Source organism: Oratosquilla oratoria, chromosome 33 (assembly GCF_046742065.1).
Source record: "Oratosquilla oratoria isolate Oo_2021 chromosome 33, ASM4674206v1, whole genome shotgun sequence".
Taxonomy (NCBI): domain Eukaryota; kingdom Metazoa; phylum Arthropoda; class Malacostraca; order Stomatopoda; family Squillidae; genus Oratosquilla; species Oratosquilla oratoria.
The window spans coordinates 30,748,902-30,772,895 of NC_134809.1; the positions used below are offsets into that span (position 1 = coordinate 30,748,902).

At 38.5% G+C, this 23,994-nt stretch overlaps 1 protein-coding gene across 10 annotated transcripts in view; it reads right to left on the reverse strand.

Moving 5' to 3' along the window:
• Nucleotides 1–23,994, reverse strand: part of LOC143017827 (uncharacterized) — a 582,072-nt gene that overhangs the window by 190,095 nt on the left and 367,983 nt on the right. For all 10 annotated transcript variants that reach the window (XR_012965702.1, XM_076172755.1, XM_076172756.1 and 7 more), the window contains 3 exons: nt 12,835–12,984; nt 9,138–9,392; nt 5,503–5,559 (listed from right to left, as the gene is read on the reverse strand). Coding sequence is in view for 9 of the 10 variants with exons in the window: in XM_076172755.1 (XP_076028870.1) it covers nt 5,503–5,559; nt 9,138–9,392; nt 12,835–12,984 (462 nt within the window). In the remaining variant the exon portion in view is untranslated. The remainder of the gene's footprint in view (nt 1–5,502; nt 5,560–9,137; nt 9,393–12,834; nt 12,985–23,994) is intronic.

Sequence of the window (23,994 nt, forward strand, 5' to 3'; positions counted from 1 at the left end):
CGAAAATATTTTCACCATGGTAGTCACACCCAATCACCGTCAATAGCACCATCGTCATTATTACCATTCCCTATAGGAACAACATCTCCTTCACCATCAGTCTTCTTCACCACTAAAACCACTAACTTTTCTGTAATTTAGCCATCTTCATCATTGTAGCCTTCATTTTTATTCTCACTATCATCACTAACTTCAGTACCACTACGAACAACGACACATCATCACGATAGCACTACGAACAGCTCAAACGCATTTACCACCACCATCATCACTCACCATCACCACAGCCATCAGCTCCAGCACCCCCTCCAAGGCCGCCAGCAGCGCAATCCTTAGCACCATCAGCACCCCAGCCACAATCACTACCACCACCACCACCGGTAAGAGCTCCTGAATTGATCCCGCTGGCATCAGCAATGGCTGAGACACTGCAGGGGGCCGAAAGAGGGCTGGGTGAGGGGATGGCCCAGCTCTCCTCAAACGTGTTTTAGTTGACAATCACCGAGGCGAAAACAAAGCATAAGTGTTTGGGAGCTTTGTGTTGGTTGGGAGTTGTCGTATACGTGGCAAGTGTGTCATGTGTGCAAGAGTCGTAGTTGTAACGGGTTTATGGTTATGATTTTCTTGTGATTTTATTGAATGTATTTGAGGACTATGACTATCAAGTCACAATGTATGTAAAATCCGATGTTTACGTTATTGTTTCAGGTTATATTTTTTTAACTAGCCAATATTTTTACTGTACTTTGCTGAAGTTATCTGTGATGATAGCCTGATGTATATATTTTGTAGTGATCACCACTGCCACATTGTTGTGATTTGTCTCGCTGTTGTGGTTTAAAGAGAGGTTCTTGTGTACAATATCACCCAAGTCAATGTTTTCTTGCATTACAGTTGGGACTGGAATCACAAACATGCGTTGTATCGGTATTCTTATGCGAGATGATAGTCTGGTCACTTCAAGGATAACATATGTGTTGTAATTATGATAGGAACAAGCTCAGTCTTATAGATTCTTAGCAGGGTCGTCCTATCCCATAGGTAATACTGTCTTTGTAATTCACCGTGGGAGCTTGATCCGGTTTAGTAAGGTTGTACAATGTAAAGTGGATGTGGATTTTTTGAGTGTGTAAATGTCTGTGATTGTAAATATAGTCTTCAGCCAGTGTAATCAGCTCGACCGGAGTGACTCGGTGCAAGTACTGAAATGTACTTTGTCTACATCACCTCTGATACCCACCACTGCCGCAAGAAGTCATGAAAGTGTCCAGTTTTTACTCGAGATCAAACGTCTAAAGCTACCCACTGCTCGACACAGGCTACTTTTGTCGTACCACGTAGTAATTGCAAAATCAGCCGAGCTTATAATGTCTATCAAGACTGTTATCACCACCTATACATGTGTACAATTAGTAATAACATTATATTCATATTGGCGATATTATGGGTATTTAATGTTACTTTGACCGCTTGAGCTCTAAATGCTGCTCTACGTGTTGTACTTCTTGTACTGACATTGATGACTTTTGTATTTGTATGCCACTAGACAAATTTGTTCCGCTGAATGAAACCAACGGAAGTATGGATTTTATCTCAGTTAAGCATATCACTGTTAGAATAAACACCTTGTGAGATCGAAACCTTTATTGGTACTACGTTTCGCTTGTTACAGCTTTTTCAAGTACAGACATGACACACACTCTGAGCACATATAAGCCAACAGGGAAGGAACTGGGAGAGGTTATCAGGGAGGGGTGGGTGGTAGGTGGAGGGGGAGGAGGGGGACGGGTGGGACTTGGTGTAACAAGCGAAACGTAGTACCAATAAAGGTTTCGATCTCACAAGGTGTTTATTCTCACAGTCTTGTCGGCTTTTGCCATTGTGATTCATATCACTGTTACTGAATGCTCGCACGTTTGTTCTATCAACCTCTAGGCAATTTTACTTAGTGTAATAAGTGTTAGTTGCGGTGATTGAAATCTAATTGCAATGTTCAGAATTCATGTCACAGGTGTCTCCACTATGCTATTTAGAATACATTCGTATATAAATCTTCCTATACCCCATGTACTTGCTCTACCGAGATTCATGCATTTAGTAATGGGTTTTGTAAGTTACGAGAATATATGAGTGAACATTGTTGATTTTGTCTTCGTTGATCCTATTGGCTTCATTCAGGAAGAAAGGACCTTAGAGTGAACTGTATCCGAATGAATCGTGACCCCTTGAGTCTAGATTCAACTAACAGATTACTGAGCTTTACCCGTTACTAAGAGCTAAATCTATAAAAGAACACCATTGTTAACAGAGGGCTCAGCTCTCCCGAGAAGATGCGACGCATTTACAAAAATGTCATCTGGCTTTGTGCATCGCAAGGTCCCATGTTTAGGTGTGAAATTGGCGTTTCTTCTCTACAATACTCTAACGCGTAGTTCAGAATTGGTTTTGCGTGGTCAGGAAAATTGTTCCGAATTCCCACTAGCCAAGGAGCTGTAGATTTAGACTGCACAGACTTAATAGAGCCCATTATTGTGATAGGTTTTTGTGGAGCAAACGCAAGACATTTCTTTCATGCAGAAACCCAAACTTGGGCGGGGTCTTTTTTTTTATCACTTGGTCTTAGCCATAATGAAATCTATACTGTTCGCAACGGTAAATTAATGTGTTAACATGGTTAGACACACTTTTTCTTCTGTGACGATTATTCTGTTTCAAAGTTTAGTTGTAACAAAAACAAAAACAAAACAAAAATCGTTGCCACACTTGATATCTTCGAAGGAATTCAACCTCTGCACCACCGTCGACACCTACATTATTTTCGGTAATGATTTAAATTCCTTTTGTTATCTGTGTGGATGACCTAACAACCTTGTTTTGTAAAACAATGTATGATCCACTGGATTGTACACAATGGCATAACATTGTTTTTCATAAACACTTGATATGACACGTGGAAGGTGAAACAAGTACATATAAGCAGGTACAAAAACGTGTGCATGTTCATGAAAGATTTTATGCTTGCGTGTTATTGTGTGAACACATATTTGCACGCACGCACGCACACACACACACACACACACACACACACACACACACACACACACACACACACACACACACACACACACACACACACACACACATGCTCCACTTAACCAGGATTTGCTGTAGACTGCGTAATTCCATAGATTTCTAATCTTGCGAACGTTAAACACAAAAAACTTCAGCACGGAAACTTAAAAAAGGTGGAAAGAAGATAAAAGATGATTAAATAGACAGGAACCGTCAGACAATGAGACATCAGAGAAAGTAGAAAGGAAGCTAAAAGAAATATCATGAAAGGAAGAAGAGAATCCGGTGACGAGGCATTGTCGCCGGGGTGACTGGCAAACCGGTTTGATGTGCAACATGGCTTCTGAGTCAATTTCTTGCAAATACAAATAATACCTACATATACCAAAGGCTTTTTCCCCCTACACGGGGGGGTAGCCAAAAAGAAAAAGGCATAGAAACCACTCCCACCCATTCCATTTCCTATATATTCCACTCCCCTCCACCCTCCTCCCTCCCTCTTATCTTGGCACCTCCTGGATGACGGGTCATCCCTGCATCCTGTCCACTGCCCTGGGTCAGAAGCAGTGTCGCAAAACACAGCACATTCACAGCAAGGCCGCTTCATAAATTCGGCGATCCCCCCTCTCCGTCCCCCCAAATAATGCAAGCGAAAAATGAAATGTCTTACAACGGCCAGATCGCTTACAGAACAAGTTTCTAGGTAAAGGCTTATCAGTGCTATAAACAAACCTACTACCTTAAAATCAAAGTTAGTAACAAAAGGTGGGCGGGGAGTCGGTGTGATCAACTTACAAACTCCCCTAACTTAGACTGACATTTATTAATCCAGACATCCGAACCTGAAATGTGATATGTCAGAACTACAGAAATATATATTTAATTGTTAAGTGTTTAATATATATCTATATATTTACTTTATAAAAAAATAATTTTATTTACGAAACTATGTCAATACAACTACAACGAAAGATATATTTCCATAGGTTTTATACGTCATGGATAGGTGTCCGCAACAATGCATATATGTTAGAGTAAGCCAAAGCTGGAAGAAATAAAAAAAGTGAGAGGAGCTGGAGACGTCTCGCAATGATCAACTTGAACAATCAAATGAAGTATCTGCTTTATCATTAACAGATACTATATTTCCTTGTTTATAATTGAAAAACTTTAGAGCAAAATATAGTTATCTGAGTCGTACGCTCTAAGCGAAAATTTACTCGCTTATGGAAATGCGGTCAAAGAAAACATTGGAAGGTGTAAAGAAAAGATAAAAGTTGATTCAACAATTTTGAAGGAAAGAGAAAATAGAATTAGTATCCCATTAGAAATAGTGAAAAGAATATGATGACCGTAGATGTAGTAGAAAATGGAAATTGGCAGACGTTACTCCTATATGCAAAAAATATGAAAACCAGAAGCCACTAAACTACAGGCATATTAGCATCACTTTGGTCATAGCAAAAAAATGAAAGCAATTGTAAGAGAACGTCGCTTTGAAAGAAAAAACTAATGTTTGAGGGCTTCAGACGCAATTTTTCTTGCTCAAATAATATTTTAGGATTGTACGGCATAAATATCTCGCACTATGATTTGATATAGTCGAATCTTGATAAGAAAAATATACTATCCTGCACGGGACACTATTAGAAAATCTGCTAAGCTGTATTAGAAAATGGTTGATCAATCGTAAACAGTGAGTTGTTCTGGGGAGTAAACTTCTAGGCGGAAAGATGTTACGAGTGGAGTTCCTCAGGATTCTGATCTAGGGCCATTTCTGTTCATATTATATATCCATGACATAGTGGACTTAAATCTGTTGTCTCCAAATTCGCTGATGGTAATAATATAAGCGGAATAGGAAATGATCATTTGAATTAATTGAATATAGATAATAAGGAAAACACTAGAGTAGGTATATAAGAAAAGCGATAGAATCTACTCAGAACTCTTAGTGCTGAAAACAAGAAACTGTGTGAGATGAACAGAATAGATAAAAGTAGGATTTTATATGACACTGATTGTCTTAACAAATAAAAACAAATGAAATATATAAAAAACGGGCGAGCACACACACACACACACACACACACACACACACACACACACACACACACACACACACACACACACACACACACACACACAAACAAACAAACACGTAAACACATAGAGCAGCTTTGAACACACAACCAACTCAAATGATTTATGATCAGAATATGTGATAAAACAAACTCTCCAGTACACGTAATCTTTCCAGATAAGGCAAGCACTGTCAAATGTCGAGGTCGACTTTTCTGAGAAATACGAAAATGTATTGCGAATATGTCGAAATGCTAAACACATAAATATCCCAATTTGGTGCGTCTCGCTCACTCGCATGATTCATCCTGGATGCACAGCAAGGAACTCCAAGTTTGCGAATCTCACCTTGCGGGCGGCCGTGGGCGGCGTGGGTGGCGAAGAAGCTGTCGTCAGGGACTTCTCCTGCAGAAAAATTGATTTTTGAGTTCCAGTTATGGGAAGGTCGTTTTTATCTTATCTTATCTTATCTTATTTATTTATTATTTATCTACTTATTTATTTAATTATTTATTTATTTATTTATTCACTTATTTTATATATCATCTATAGGCAAACTATCTCTGAGATAGTAGAGTAGTTAATAGTGATTTTTTTTGTATGGTACATATGTTATCCATAAAATGTACGAGAACTGGAGATATATGCTAAGATGTATAAATGAAATAAAATGGGAAGTATGAGAAAATGCATTTTGATAAAGAAAAATCCTAAAGTGTATATGAATACATGGATTCTATATAAAGTATATCAATATAGATCTATCTGAAAGCTTCAATACACAACAAAATTTAATAGATATAGTTCATCATTAACAAGTCAGTCAAAGCAGGAATAGTGCAGATATTATAAGATGGTATTACTATTATATTATATTTTTTTGGGGAGGGGAGGGGGAGTGGGAGGGGGAGGTGGAGGGGGAGGGGAGGGGAGGGGGAGAGGGAGAGGGGAGGGAGGGGAGGGGGAGGGGGAGGGGGAGACCCGTCATCCAGGAGGAGCCAAGAAAAGAGGGAGGAAGGGGTGGTGAATAGGAGTGGAGTACGTGGGGATAAAATGAGTGGGTTTATACCTTTGACTTTGGCTACCTCCCTTGTAAGGGAAAAAAAGGCCATTGATATATATATATAATATATATATATATATATATATATATATATATATATATATATATATATATATATAATTCAACTTTGAATTTAAGATTCGGGGTCAATTGGTTAAATTTATCATAGAACACTTCATCTTTTCGGCGTGGGATGACAGTTGGGGCCCATTTGAAGTGTTCCATGATAAACTGAACCAATTGACCCCGAATCTTAAATTCAAATATATATATATATATATATATATATATATATATATATATATATATATATATATATATTATATATATATATATATATATATATATATATATATATATATATATATATATATATATATATATATATGTATGTATGTATTGGGGGAGGAGGGAATGGAAAGTTGATAATATTACTTTTACTCTCTTCAGGTGATAATGTTAATAGGAACCTTAGGGCGATGAGGTCACCCCTGGTAAGGGATTTCCGTCGTAATAATGTTGTTGGCCCAAATAACGTCATTCATATGTTTTGTTTCCCATTCACGCCTGTCAATGTATTCATTTTCCTTATCTGTTTGTCAACCTGCTTCGCTTTTTCATCCCATACACTTACAAACACAATCAAACATATACAAACACAAGCAAACATATACACACACAGATACACACGCGCGCAAGCACACATACATTACACATACACACGCACGCACGCACACACACACATTACACATACACACGCACACACACGTACATGTATATGTATATGTATATGTATATGTATATGTATATGTATATGTATATGTATATGTATATGTATATGTATATGTATATGTATATGTATATGTATATTTGTATGTATATGTATATCTACATGTATATTTAAGGTAGAGTGAAAGTTGATGATTAAGGATAATCAGGGAATTAAATTTGTTGGATAGATGTTTTCTATCTGATGCAGAGCTGAAGTCTCGGCGGCGTGTCGGTGTATGGTCTTGTGCAAAATAACTGGAGAATTTATGCTTAACATCAGAGCCACATATCTCCTTCCCTTTCTCCTATATAACGCAAATCAGCGTATTACGTGATCTTCGATGTAACAACTTGCAGTAACACTAAAGATGCAGGTGAATTTGTTTGCAAAATTAGATACACTTGCTTGAAGGTTTTAGCTGAAGGTCGAGATTCAGAGAAGGAAAATCTCCAAATGTGTTTGTCGGTGTGGCGTAGGTTTATTTTTGACTAATATCTTCGTCCAGCGGTGAATCTATCATATTTAACTTAATTACATTAGACAGTTCATTGCAAGTGGGGTGGCATGACGATTTAATTTACTGGAAAGGTGGACTCAGATTTTGATTGGTCGAAATTTCGTCTTGGCCAAAGTTTACCTCTCAGTCAAACTGAAGTCACGAGATGTTATCCGAAACATGAACCCAAAAATACGTTCCCGGTAATGAAGCGGCGAAGGAGACAAAAAATCCCTGCTGCCGCGCCATGTCGTTCTTGCGGGTTTCGCGCGAGACAATACGCATTCCGTTCTTGTGGCTCATCGCATTGTGCAAACGAGAATACCTCGCCCGTTTCCGCCAGCCGCAATCACGTCATTCAGCACCCGCTAACTCCAACAAACACTCCTCCTCACGCCCTCTCCCATTCCTCCCAACATACGATGAAGGGGGGGGTAGGGCAGCTCTGGCTGTCGGGATCGACAACGTAAGTGCTGTGCCTAGCTACATTGCCCTTAATCCAAGCGGTGTGGCTTGGGATGGCACTTCATTCACAAGGTGCTAAGATAGGAAGGGCGTTGAATGTGTTTTGAAAATGTGTAGAGTGAGTGTGTTTTGACGCGGACACTCGGATTTGACATGTGCTCTGTAAATAGATAAACTAGTTGAGCTTCTTATGTTGTGTGTTTCCCATGATTCTGGATAAAACAGAGCTCTTATAACTAATGTTTTTGTAAGCCAAACTGTTTTAATGTAACAATAGAAATATATCAATTTACATAGTTCATCTAAATATATTGTGGGCCAGGTTTTGGTGTCCGCAATGGTACAATCGCACCATACCTTTCCCGTGCTGAACGTCTTTCCTCAAACTGAACGTAGTTTCGATCGACATGGAAACCGCTGTGTTAAGAAACGCCCCTTAGCTGCACAATACACTCGTGTATCATTTGCCATAGTGGCATAATTGTTTGCTTTCGTGTATTCAGCTTTCCATCGCTGGAGTGGCGCTCAAGGATGCATTTTGTTGTGCATTGTTGTCGTACGAGGCTGACACTGATGTGTCTGTACGTTAGGCACGATTTCTCGTCTTCTGCGCATGCGTCCTTGAGTCAGACCAAGATCCTTCCGGTGTAGTCGTAACATCACTTTCCCCTCCGTTTCCCTTTCTATCTACTTATGTTCATATATCATTTCTTTAATCTTCTTCTTCTTACATTTTCTTTTATATGTTATTCTTTTCATGTTTTATTGTATATTTATCTATTTTTTCATAGCTGTAATTTCTTACTTTTCATTTCTTTTGTGTTTTTTTTTACTTTGTGCTTTTTCATATTTTCCTTTTATCAGAAATACATACATGTATATGTGTATATATATATATACACACGCATATATATATATAATATATATATATATATATATATATGTATATATATATATATATATATACATATATTACATATATACATATATTACATATATATATATATATACATACATACATATACATATACATATACAAATACATATACATATGCATATACATATACGCACATATATGCGTAATTATTTCCTTAATTCTCCCTTCCTCTCTCCTCTCTTCCTCTCTCCCTCGCTCCTTCACTCAATCCACCTTCCTGCGCTTTCCCCGTCCTTCTCCCCGGTCTTACCTGCAGATCCTTGGTGAGAGTGCAGATTTGTAAATCCTTCGCCTCGACCAAGTTCCTCAACCTATCAAGCTCCGCTTCCATCGCCTTCTGTTTATTTCTTCTCGGCTTATGCTGTGGTTTGCCCAGCACCTCGCCGCCTACTTCTTCCTTCTTCTTCTCTCCCTCCTCTTCTCGCCTCCTCCCCAGCTTCTCCGTGTGATGGTCTGTGTCCTTGAGAGATCCTACTCCCTGTGTGTCCTTCTTGCATCCTGGCTCCTGCAGGAACAAGAAGAAAATTAGTTCGTTTTTGATGCTGTCATGGTCGAAATATGACCGTATTTGGTGATTATTATCTATGCCTTTCAGATGTCACCCAGCGTCAATTCAAAGAAAATCTATTAACTTCGTTTTTTTAGTTAGTTTTTCTAATCTATATAATATAAAGCCAGTTAGCCTGGGAACAAAACTACGACCTAATATAATGGTGTGAAGAAATAGATATGCTACTGTGTTAAGGGTTCAAGATTATATAAACCTGCTTCAGTAAGGGAACCTGTTTGAATGAGAAGAGGTAAAGTAACAATACCCAGGATAATGAGATGATTAGAATACGTTTACCATATAAATGTACACGTATATATGAACATGGAACTACCTAATGTAGGCTTTATAGTCTCTTGCAGTCTCCAACATTCCTATACATACATACATACACAAACACACACACACACACACATATATATATATATATATATATATATATATATATATATATATATATATATATAAATAAAAGTCATTGAAAGCGATGGCTAGTTGTGAACTTATTATTTTCTTAAGAGTATTTTCTATCTGTCTTACTATGGACTTGTTTTCATTTGAAAGGAAGTTTATTACTTAACAATAGGTAGTCATATATATATATATATATATATACTATATATATATATATATATATATATATATATATATATATATACATAAAAGTCATTGAAAGCGATGGCTAGTTGTGCACTTATTATTTTCTTAAGAGTATTTTCCATATGTCTTACTATGGACTTCTTTTCCTTTGAAAGAAAGTTTATTATTTAACAATAGGTAGTCATTGTAGCTAGATCGCGATTTCGGGTAAAGACCCTTTTTCAGTAGCTTCGGATATTTTTACCATGTGGTAAGGGAAGAATGTTCCGAAGAAATGAGTGATGATATTACATTTTATACGTTTGTGCTCATACCTGCTCTCCACTGGGGGAGGTTACTGGGTATACTTGGGAGACCCTCCGGTTTCAGGTTAGGACGAAATGTCGCGTGATTGATTTTGTGGCGATTTTGTCCGTACCTGGATTTATGGTATTTGTCTCATACTTTGGTTTGTGATAGGTTGTTGCGTGCTTGGTTTAGTGGCAGTTATTCACATGCTTGTGAGTGCCTTAAGATCCTCTGCTTGTATGTTAATATTTGGGCTCATTGAGAGATTTTTATTGAATGTACATATATAAAAATTCTCTGCACTATCTTCAAGCATGTTTCTTATCGGAGCTATGTCATGTTCAATACTTAAGTAGTTTTTAGAGGTCCCTGATGCAAGATGAAAAAAAAGGCGTCGGGATAATCACATTGTCGTCATGCCAATATAGGTGGTGGGGGAGGCTTCACAGTTCCCTCGGGAACATTTGAAACTATAAATGTCATATGACTTCTGAAATTCCTTTCTCTCTTTGTGCGGGCTGTTCTTTAATAGAATGGAACTTTAGAAGTCACATGTCATTTACAGGTTCAAATGTACCCAAGCTACTGAAGAATGGCCTTGTACCCGAAATCACGATCTGGATATAAAGGTTACCTTTTGCGAAGTCATATGCTTCCTTTCAAAGGAAAATAAGTCCATAGTAAGACATATGGAAAATAATCTTAAGAAAATAATAAGTGCACAACTAGCCATCACTTTCAATGAGGTATGCATAAAATATCCTGCCCATATATACCATTAATATAATTTCAGTATCGCTGCGCTGTGAGTCGTTATTTCAACTCTCGTGGGAGGGGAGCTGGGTGTGTGTGTGTGTGCGTGTAAGGTCACAGCATTACTCATAGATCGGTCACATATGAGCTCTAAGCTCTTTTCCGAGAGGGAAATAGCTGTCGATCACGAGTCCAACACGTGATCCAAGACCATGGTGAATCACACATACATACATATCCTCAGTGAACAAAATGTGGGAAAAGGATGTTTCAAGTCAGAGCGGTGTCAATCTAACGGCCTATGTATTCTCATAGACACAAACACAGATAAGTTAGAGGGCAGCATGATAAAAAGCGGTGAGATGGTCAGACACATCGAAGAAGGTATCATAGATTAGACAAGAATAGAAAAGGAAAATACGTGAGGATGAGGAGAAAATTTTCATTTTCATATGATTGTGGAACAGAAAATGAGAGAGGAATAGAAGAGTGTGGAAAAGGAGATGAAACAGGAGCCTAAGAACACAGAAACAACAGTAAGAGAGGTAATATTTATACACAAATGTATTGTTGTGGCTGATTGGAAAGAAGATCATACACCAACAAGAGTAGAAAACTAAACAAAAGCTCAGTAAGCAAAATAAAATGTTCAGGTAATTATGGATAATAAAGAAGACAGTCATGAAGACATAGAAGCGCTTATGTTAATTAAATATTACAGGGATGTTCCCAGCCAGTGAAAATGAATTTTGAATTGAGAAGCACGATGAATGAGATCATTAACAGGACCTGAAAACCAACAAGCAAGGCTAAGTTTAGGAATATTTAGGTAAAAGGTGAAAAGAGAGAGAAAACAAGAAAACTGGTAAAGAGAGAAAAAGAGAGAGAGAGAGAGAGAGAGAGAGAGAGAGAGAGAGAGAGAGAGAGAGAGAGAGAGAGAGAGAGAGAGAGGAAAAGAGGATCGAATCGGAGAGGTCAGAATTTTGATGAAGAATGATGGACCAGAAGACGAGAAGATAGTATCCAAGAAAAGAGCCAGAGAAGTAGAAAGAAAAATAGATAAAAGAGAGGGTGATGGGTTTGAGGGACAAAGAGAAAAGAGAGGAAGACAGACAGAGAGAGAGAGGGAGAGAGGGAGGGGAGAGAGAGGGAGAGAGGGGAAGAGAGAGTTGGGAGAGAGGGGGCAGGCAGAATCGAGCTGAAAAGGGTCACACAACCAGGAGAACAGTGAAATTCCGGAGTGTGGTGGACTCAGGGATGACCCGTCATCCCTGAAGAGCTGAGATGGGAAGGTTGGAGGGGGTGGTGGAAGGGAGTGAAAGGGGTGGGAATAGGTACCTGCCTCGGACTTGGTTACCTCCCTTACAAGGGGGAAAAAGCTCTCGTTATATTGATATATAGATACATACATACATACATACATACATACATACATACATACATACATACACACACACACACACACACACACACACACATACATACATACATACATACATACATACATACATACATACATACATACATACATACATACATACATACATACATACATACATACATAGACAGACAGATAGATAGATAGATAGATAGATAGATAGATAGATAGATAGATAGATAGAAATAGATAGATAGATAGATAGATAGATAGATAGATAGATAGATAGATAGATAGATAGATAGATAGATAGATAGATATAGATAGATAGATAGATAGATGGATGGAAAGATAGTTCCTCCTCCAAACTCTACTTACTGTCGCTGGCAGGAAGGAATCACTACCGCTACTGCAGGAAGTCGGAGTCCCTGGCGAGCGAGCTGGATCCTTCTGAGGGGAGCGGGAGTGGCGTCGGAGGGTGCTCGTAGGAGTTGTAGCCGTGGATGAGTTGCTTGATGACTGTCGAGCCTGAGGGAGAGAGGGAAAAGGAGGTAAGAACAAGTTATTTCGAGATTGTGTAAAATAAATAAAGTGTTACCGAGACTGAGTATCAGTATGCATGTAAACTGGAGAAAGCTGTTGGGTTATTTTGTGTTTATATGTTTTGTTGATGTTAAGGCAATTACTTTATTTACTAGCGTGCTATTGTATGTAAAAATGCATAAAACAATCAGCAAAGAAAAACGTATTTGCATTTTTTTTAAGACTGATGGGTCAGTTTCAGATGTGAAAAAATATAAATTGTATCAATTGTATACTTTTTTATGTGACTTAATCAGATTTTTAAGTACAGTGATACACTTTGACGAGACAAACACTAAGGAATCTCATTCAACTGGACGTTCTCTTGAATGATCGTGGTGCGTGTACTTTCCTTAGCATTTTAACGAAATCTTCTAAATTCTGATGAAAAAAAAATAATGGAGGATTTGAACTCATCTTTATTATAACGCAAACTGTCGTGACTACTTTCCTCATTACAGCTTTATCTGTAACCTCTCATTTAACGTAATTTAATACAAACCTATCATGATTCCTCTGGTGTGAAAATGATACTTGATAGAGTCGTGAAGTTGCTTTCAAAAGATGTAACACAACGCAGTCTACCTCGCTCCGAAGATGTCTTTCATTAACCTCCATCTGAACCCGCGGCTTGATCAACTCTCTCTTCTCACGGTTTTCGAACCTGAAGTCATTATTCCTGTTAAGGCTGCTACCTTAACCTCTTTGAGACATCCTGTTATAGATAATCCAGTTCTCCATGATGGGGTTCTAACAAGGGCTTTAGTCATTGTCACTGAGATCGCCAACGGGTATCTGTGTTCCCGCCCTCCTTTACCCAACCTCCTCCTTTCATTCCGGACGTGTTTTCATTTATCACCTTCAAAGCTTCATTAGGCTTTTACATATTACGAAGGAAGAGTTTGCCGATAGGAGACCTTTTGGTCTATAACTAGATCGGATGCAGGAAAAAAGTAGATAAATAAATCAAATAAATAGATAATGACAAATAATAAACAAGCGCAAAAATAGCAATAATTTGTAATGAATAGTAAAGAAAAAAATAATAAAATATAAAAAAGACAATAATGAATAAATAGATAAAGACTACAAAGGAAGAGTATGCCGACAGGAGACCTTTTGGTCAGTAACTAGATCAGATGCGGGGGGAAAATAGATAGATAAATAAAATAGATACATAATGACAAATGATAAACAGACGCAAAAATAACAATAATTTTTCATGAATAGTAAAGAAATAAATAATAAAAAATAAAAACAGACACTAGTAAATAAATAAATAAGTAAATGAAATAAATAAATGGCATTACAGCATATTACAGTGAATCATAGAATTTCGAACTGTACTACATTGCACTGCCTCCGCAGGAAGTTTATTCCATTCATTTACTACACGGTCGGCGAGGTTGTTTCTACCCTCTTCCAAATTAAATCTATTTCTGCTCGGTGCCATTGTCGCTCAACGATGATCGTTCATAGCTCAATGATGATCGTTAAACGATTGTCTAGAGAATTAATTCTTTGCTTTTGAATGGAGCTGTCTTGCTTCGAGCTGCAAAGTACGAGACTGATCATTATAACCGAACCTACCAACGTGTTTATCTAAGTATGATACCAAGTGTGATGCACATCACCCGCCATTGGCTTAGGCTAATAATTAATTAATCGAGGAAAATGTACCTTTAACATGGTGACGTACACGATAAACTTTGCCTTGGCTATCAAAATTTTATCTAAGGCTTCTGAAGGGACGGAGACTGGCTTGAAGGAGTCTTCGATCAATCGAGACCCTTTCTAGGCTAGAGTTCACTTCCACAACTACCTAAGATTCCCTGCCCTTAGCCAGAACAAAAACTATGGAGTGTCTCATCATGTTGAAAGGGTTAAAGTATTTGTTATCAGTAGTAATGGCAGCACCGTGAGAACCAGTATCTCGCCGTTAATGCTTCTACCAAAGTAACCGTTATAATTACTCATCACATTAATGACATTCAAATAACCTCTGATATCCCAAACTGCGCCACCAACCTCTCCACCAAACAGTTTTTTGACTCCCTCTTAGGTTTAAACTTCGTTTTCTAGAAATTTCAAGTTACTAAAGGGGTTTAATTACATTCTTAGAACGCACTTAGATTTCTCCAAACGCTATAACTGTCCGTTCCCATAGGACCTTTATGATGGAGTATTTTAAAGGAGGTCACTGCAGGGTTAAATGCCTTGGAAGCCCCGTTCGTTCTTCGAGACAAGCGGCCATTTCTTCCAGCTCACCCAAGACTGCCCCACCCTATTAACCCCAGCAGCCTGGGACTCAACTACTCCCATTCTCGTGAAACGAATATGAAGTCCCTGAGGAAATGGTGTAGTCACTCGATATAAGAAACGTAGGACGAGATTGGAGGGTGCAAGAGAAGGAGGACGGGAGTAGAGTTAGGGAAAGTGGGAGAAAGGAAAGAGAGAGGGAAGGAAGGGGAGGAGGGGGAGAGGGAGGATAGAAGGGGAAGAATTGGAGTGAAGGAAGGAGGGAGGAAGGGAACAGAGGGAGAGAAAGGTTGAAGAAGAGAGGACTCATGAAGAGATATGCTGGAGAGATTTTGAAGAAGTTGGAGAGATGGAGAGAGGGGTGAAGGAGGATCGGAGAGAAAAAAGGAGAATAAAGAGTAATCTAATTCTAAATTATCTAGATTTTGAGGTCATCCTTTATTTTTCTTTCCACCACGCCGAAGGTCTTGCCCTGACTTCGATTGGTTCTTCACATAACAGGACCCCAGTCGAATGAAAAAGTTACATATTCATAAAGCTACATAAGTCAAAGTGGGGTAATTATCTATTGAATTAAACAATAGATAAGTACCCCACTTTGACTTAAAGTAGCTTTATGAATATGGGCCCTTTAAGTCAAATTGGGGTATTTATCTATTGTTTAATTCAATAGATAATTATCCCACTTTGACTTAGGTAGTTTTATGAATATTGGCCAAAGTCCTCTGGCATTGGTGATTAAAGGGTCTGTGTGGTGTTTAACCCGTACACAGGCATTGTTCAAACTTAAGCTGGACTACTTCATTCAGTTCAGGATATGCAGTTCAGGGAGAATGATATTTTCCAGTGTTAGACAGAACAAGATCACTAAAGTCTCCAATGGCTATGCTGGTGGGGTCAATGAACCTTTCTTCTTGTGATCATTACCTAGAAAAAAAAAATCCCATGATGTTCACGTTTCGTATCAAAGTGACTAACCTCTCCCGGAGGGAGCGTGACCAAGGGTTGACCCCGAGGTCAGGTCATTTTTACAAAGTTTCTATTCGTAGGTATCAACATTTATTAGATAGCTGACCCCTAAGTCACGAGACAGCCTCCTGTGACGGGTGTAAGCCTTTGAAGTCTGAATCAATTCTAACTCTGGAGCTGCGTCGGGCAGAAGCTAAATGTTATGAAGAAAGAAAAGAATGAAAAGGAAGATGAAAGAAAAAGGGAAAGTAGGAGAGAAGAGAGTAACGTTGATGCTATCAAGGAGAGTTGGAGAAAGAGGAAAGAAGGGAAGTAGAAAGAAAAGAAGGAAAAAGAGGAAAAATAAAAATGGCAGAAGCTTCATACGGGAGAAAAAAGGATAAGAAAGATGAAATTTTTAGATGGCTAGAAAAAGAGAAAACAAGAAAATAGACAAGGAAAATAAAACCGTAAAGTTGATAGATTAATAGAAATCAGGAAACAAACAAATAAAGAAAGGGAGACGGATGTGGGCAAGAAACATGAAGGGAGGGAGTGGTAGAGGTAGATGAGGTGGATGCCTATCGGTTTCCATGAGCACGTCACTGCGTGTTGGGGGCTGACAACTCGATAAGTTTCATGTTATTAGTTTAGTAACACCCCTGCGGACCAAAGTCACGCAGAAGGACGAGTATTTTATGACTGAAGACTAATTTCCATCAGAAGAGTAATCCTGATTACTATTAACTTCTACTATTTCTCTGCTTTGCTACTCTCCTTAAAGTTCTCTTTCACCATCTCCACGACTATTCCTCGGCACGATATTGTACCTGAAAGATAGAAGCGCTGGTTACCGGCGACGAAATGTAAAACCATCAGTGCAATGGGAAAGAGTCCATCATACCAGTAACTACTTCTCTGGTCAGTGTTTATGGACAATAATAAAAATGATACTGTCAGTGTTTGTGTTCTTGACAGCCCGGACATGTCATGATAAAAAATTCTCTCGATGTCTTTCCAGGTTATTTGATATCAACCTGATGCAGTTAGCATCAGTAAAATTACTTCAGTAGCGTCAACAGTTATCTATTGTGTACGAGTTTCTTAATTAATACGGAGATATAGGATACTATCCCCGCTACGGTGATTTCTCCTTCGTCTGAATAAAATCAACCGGCGACAGCCAAAAGAAAATGTGCGTCAGTAACAGTCAAATGGTGCACAGAGATAAGTTTAGCTCTTTCGCTACGCAGAGGTCCTCCCTGGGTTTAATAAAATCTCCTTCCGGCAGCCAGAACAGAGGTACAAGTCAGTAGCACTAAGAAAGTTCATCAAAATCGATTTCGCTTGGCTAAATGGCCTGGTGCTAGCCCATGCCAAACGTATGAATCGTTAGGAACAATGAGAGGGTGAGTGTGGCTCCCAGACAGGACACCAACAATAAATCAAAGTATAGACAACACTGATAACAGTAATGAGAAGGAGGAGCGGACAAAGATGAAGGTGGAATAGTGGAAGGTGAAAAGGGAGGGAGACGGAGTAGAGACAAAGGAGGAGGAACGAATAAAAATGAAAGAGAATTGAAATTAAAGAAGAGAACAAAAACAAATCATAAAGACGAAAAATAGAGACAAAGAAACAGAGAGGTACACGCAGACAGACATAGATAGAGATATACAGAGGCAGGAAAGTCACCTGCAGAAAGAATTAGAGGAGCGAAGGAAGAGGAAAAGGAAAAGAAATAAAAGACAAAAAGTAAGATTAATGAAAAATAATGGTTGGGAGAAAACTAATGAAAAAGAATTAAGCTGTGAAGATAACACTCATTGTGATCTTGGAGACCAGTGTGACGTCATTTACTATTATTATAAACGTGATGTGATGAGGAGCTTCGGTGGCTACCTCAAGGACAAGGACGTAAGTGAAATTGACACTTCTGGCTGTGATGTCGATGTCTATGATGCAGTGAAATGAAAACATGGACGAGATGATGGAATATACATGTAACGATAGGGAAAGATAGAAAAAATAGAACAGGTATAAATATTGTCCTGCCAGTAAATAACTGTATCTCTTAGGACTGGGAGACTTCAGTCTGATTTTTTTTTCTAATAATAAAAATTATCACAAACGGCAATAGAAAAGAATTTAACTGGGGTTAGTACACTCAAAGTCAACTATTGAAGTTACATGCGCTATAAACTATACATTAAGATATCACAAAGTCTTCGGACCTAGCTAACTGGACTGCAAAAAATTAGTGTATGCCGTTTTCACGTTTTCATTTCAAACTTTCTATATAACGGAGTCACAGAAACACAACATTCTCGTAGACCTTCTCTCAAAGATCGAACGTACCAAGCAACTCTAGAGGACCCAACGAACGCCCTCGGGCCTAAGATCAAAGGAGAATTCCAGATATCTTACTGAAGAACCTCATATCAGTCGACCAAAGAATCCCTTAGACGGACACAAGCACGCACTCACGGGTGCTGTACACATGCATACACACTGCAAGCAAGCTTTCATTTATACACATAAAAGACATCTGCACGACTGCATGCGTTGCTTGAGCACGGACTGCGTTTCGTGCGCGTCAGTACACACTTTCGGCAAATACACATACTCTGGTTGAGCGTTCAGACGCACAAGGCGGACAAGATGTGTACTTAGAAAATTAAGGGGTGTATGTTCAGTCGATTCCACTTATAAGTGCTATGGGCCTGATGTTTTCAGGGAACTATGGGGGTCTCGTAGCTTTAGGTTGTATATTTATAACGTGAACGAGTACTTAATGACCTCGTAGATTTGTTCAGATCGTAAAAATTTTGTGCAAAACAATCTTTTTCCATTTTGCAAAAAGACGACAGCCACTATAGTAAGGTAAATTGGGCATGTGTGAATGTGTGTGTGTGTGTGTGTGTGTGTGTGTGTGTGTGTGTGTGTGTGTGTGTGTGTGTGTGTGTGTGTGTGTGTGTGTGTGTGTGTGTGTGTGTGTGTGTGTGTGTGTGTGTGTGTGTGTGTGTGTGTGTGTGTGTGTGTGTGTGTGTGTGTGTGTGTGTGTGTGTGTGTGTGTGTGTGTGTGTGTGTGTGTGTGTGTGTGTGTGTGCGAGCGCGCGTGTATGCATGCGTACGAGCGCGGTTGTATGGGTTGTACATTTTTTTGTCTTTAATACACAATGTCTCACCTCATATTCTTGTTCTTCTTTAATGTAAAAGCTAATGTACGTCGGGACGAAGTGCTCTGAGAATACAAACCAGTTTAACCTCTTTAGAGGTGCAGTGAGCTGCCGCAAATATTTGATCATCAATCTTATTTACATAAACAGAATACCCCCGGCCTAGATTAGGTCTTGACCAATCGAAATCGTCTTCAGACCACCCAAGTTTTACCTTTGATTGAACCAAATATTTGCCGTCCACTCTGGTAATGAATATGTAGATACAGGCATACTCCCAGACGCGAGTATGAGATTACTTGAATGCGTTTCATATATTACCACTGGTTCCAGGCAGTTCATCTGGAACGACACGGAGTGGGGTCCAGTGTTTTTCTGTTTTTATCGACCGGCGTTCCATGTACCCACATTAGAACGTGCAAGTAAAGGTAGTGCGCTTTGTGTGGAATGACTCACGATTGTGATTGTGTGTGTGTGTGTGTGTGTGTGTGTGTGTGTGTGTGTGTGTGTGTGTGTGTGTGTGTGTGTGTGTGTGTGTGTGTGTGTGTGTGTGTGTGTGTGTGCTTGTGTGTGTGTATGTGTGTGTGTGTGTGTGTGTGTGTGTGTGTGTGTGTGTGTGTGTGTGTGTGTGTGTGTGTGTGTGTGTGTGTGTGTGTGTGTGTGTGTGTGTGTGTGTGTGTGTTTGTGTGTGTACGTTTCGATCAAATGGCTTCCTTAGGCGTTTTTTTTTCTGTGACCCATTTTGCCACGTGGTCGAGATGTCGTGGGCTGGGTCACCTCATCTCATTAAGTTGAGGAGAGTCCGCCTTCTACGTCACAATACGAATTTAATTGGATTCGAGAATAGAAATGACATTTCATAAAGCTGGTCCAGCCGTATCTCACGGCATTGTTTGAGTTGATTTCTCTGATTTATCGACGTTTTGCAATAATTCAAGCCAATCTCAACTACCTGTAGATGGTCATGTTTGCTATATAGCGATTTTGGGTTCAATACCCTTCTTCAGAGGTCTTTATTTATTCATTTGCTTGTTTATTCGTATACATGAAGTATTTGTTGTAATTCTTTATACAGTTAGTGTATTTCTGCAAATATGATATATGACACTTGTTTGATTATTTTTCTGTTTTTGTTTTCGTACCTTTTGCCATGGACTAGATTACTTAAACTTTCATATACCAACGATTATGATGTTTGCTCTTTGAAGTAAGTGATGACTGTACTTCTTATAACGTTTCAATCAACCTTCAATCGCTTTAGTCCGCCGATGCCAATTATAAGTTTTGCTATGGCGATTTTGTCCAAATTTTGTTTCCTCAGCTAAATAAAGTTGTCATATACAGGCCTAAATAAAGTCTGAAAATAATCATATTGCGTTTAGAGTGTTTTATTCTTATAGAGTCCGTGGTTTATTGATGTTCAGATGAATTTCCTACTTGGTTCAAAGGATACAGTATCATTTGATTACTTTTTATCTTACGAATTAACGATCCCTATTTCTATGTAACATAATGACTCACGTTAACATTTCGAGCTTTGTGTGTTATTGTAAACACTTATCCTGTAATACCAATGGATTTCATAAACTTAATTTTACAAATAATAATTAATTTAGTAGATTATAGATACTTTTCCTTTTATTCGTGAACGAATAAAATTCTTCTCTTTTCAAGTCCCACGGGAATTCTTTCCACGCTGTCCAGTGCCAAAACGGGTCTTCCCATCGGCCGCGAGTTGTCGTGGTCCTCGAAGCTTGTCCTTGAGCTGAGGGAAGTCAAGTGTGACGCCTTGGGGTTGAATGCGGACCTTCAGGAAGCATGATGCACACTATTCGAAACGCTGAAGGTAGTGCTCATTTGTGTCTGCGGCTAATGCATCGTTTTATTTCCCTAATTATACTCGATTTCGATATACAGGAAATGAGGTATGCTTTCATGTTTTTGTCTCCGTGCTTCCATCAATCAAAATTGGCTTAGAATTTGCTTGTCTGTGTGTGTGTGTGTGTGTGTGTGTGTGTGTGTGAGTGAGTGAGTGAGTGAGTGAGTGAGTGAGTGAGTGAGTGAGTGAGTGAGTGAGTGAGTGAGTGAGTGAGTGAGTGAGTGAGTGAGTGAGTGAGTGAGTGAGTGAGTGAGTGAGTGAGTGTGTGTGTGTGTGTGTGTGTGTGTGTGTGTGTGTGTGTGTGTGTGTGTGTGTGTGTGTGTGTGTGTGTACGTAACATCATCCAATATGGCTTCCCACACGTTGTGTAATAGAATACATTGGAAAAATAGTCCGGTGGAAGACCATGTGGTTCTTTCTTAGTTTGCCTCTCTTCGGATATTGGACTAGAAGCACCATCATCACAAGAAAAAGAGGGTCAATTATAAATATCTTACACGTTTTTAGAAATCGGCATCAATACTCTTCCTTGATATATATACACAGTCTAACATAGGTTCTACTTAACCGAAATGAATTTATAAAACTCTATTATTCAAACAAATATTAAGCTACACGTAGTGCATGACCACAAAACACCTCTTTTACTTGTCCTTGTACTCACTCATCTTTACCTTTACGCTGTTTTCCAAATTACCCTCCCTTTCTTCACCTTCATTTCCTCCCCAGGACTCAATCCTAACCTTATCCCCACATCCGTTCAGAACCTAATCTACCTTTCCCACCTCTCTCCCTCCACAAATTCTTTGTCAACTTCATCGGATCAATGCCGGAAGTTCTCGCTATAGTAGTGTGCGGCGAAGCCCTGGGCCGCGGTTCGTGTCGCTTGAGTGCTCGCACGTACGGGGCGGAGCTGTGACAGCTGCGTCAGATATGTGGAGAAGGAAGAGGAGGAGGAGGAGTATGGCCCCCATGGGGTGCCCAAGTCTCGTAGGTGGCGACAAGCTTCAAAATACACAAAAATGTCCTAAAAAGGGAACTGCTTGTATCCACAAAAAGTAGAGAAGAGAGGAATGAATGTATATACTACATATATATATATATATATATATATATATATATATATATATATATATATATATATATATATATATACATACATATATATATATATATAATGGGCTGAAAAGTGGCTAATGAAATTTAATACAAGTAAATGCATGGTAGTGCACATAGGTAAAAATAACAGTAAGTACGATTACAAGTTATTTGGAAATTCGTTAACAAATGTGGATAGTGAAACAGAATCTCGGCGTAATTATCAGTAACGACCTCAAATCATCCAAGCAGTGTATTTCAGCCTCTGAGAAAGCAAATAAGATTCTAGGACTGATTGCGCGATCTTTTGATTTCAAAAGTCCATCACTCATTAACAAGCTATATAAATCGTTAGTTCGTCCACATTTGGAATATGCTGTTTCCGTATGGATATCGAATCCCATTAGAGACATTGACAGATTGGAAAAAGTACAACGGCGAGCCACAAAACTGATTACAAATATCAAAAATAACTCATACGAAAATCGACTACAACATATGAATCTGTTTTCCCTAAAAAAGCGTAGACTCAGAGGTGACTTGATACAGGTCTTTAAAATTCTAAAGGGAATTGACATCAAAAGTGACAAAATTTTCACATTGAATGAGAATCAGACAAGAAACAATGGTCTCAAACTGTCCGGAAATAGATTCAATTTGGAAGTAGGTAGAAACAACTTTGCCAACCGTGAAGTTAATGAATGGAATAAACTTCCTGCACTGGTAGTGCAATGTAGTTCAGTTCGAAGCTTTAAGAATCATTTAGATAAACACTTAAGCAAGTTGCTGTAATGATTATAATTTATTTTACAGTATTATTGGTTTTTGTTTTATCATCATTTGTCTGTTTGATTTTCATTTATTATTAGTTATATGTCAATTTATCATTATTTACTATTTACCTCTTTGTTTATTATTTAACTATACCTATGCATTTATTCATGTATTCTATTTGTTATTTATATTATCATAGTTTTTATTCATTATTTTATTATTATTATGATTGTTTTTTCTCGCATGCGACCTAGATATGAACCAAAAGGTCTCCTGTCGGCATGCTCTGCCTTTGTAATATATACATATATATATATATATATATATATATATGTATATATATATACACGCACGCGCACACACACGCACAAACACACACCTACACACACACACACACAGACGTGTGTGTGTGTGTGTGTGTGTGCGTCCGTCTGTGTGTGTGTGTTTAAACATGTGATATGTATGTGTTCGTGTGCTTATGAGTGTGTGTGTGTGTGCTTATGTGTATGTGTGTACGTGTGTGCATATTTATATGTTTGGATGTGTGCACACGTGTGCACATGTATAATCTTTAGATATCGGTCACTGTCCTGATTTCTTTGTAAAAGAATAATGATAAAAAGAGGAATAGATGAAGACAAAAACAAATCTTATTCAAAAACAAAGTTATCCATAGAAATATAAGGATTTTTAGCTTCGTCAATCTCAGAAGATATCCATACTCACTTTTTTTTCAAAACTCTTAGGGAAGTACTTTTTAACCTTTCGTAAGCCCTGACGAACGCTTTTTATTAATAGAAAATAGAAAAAAAAAATATT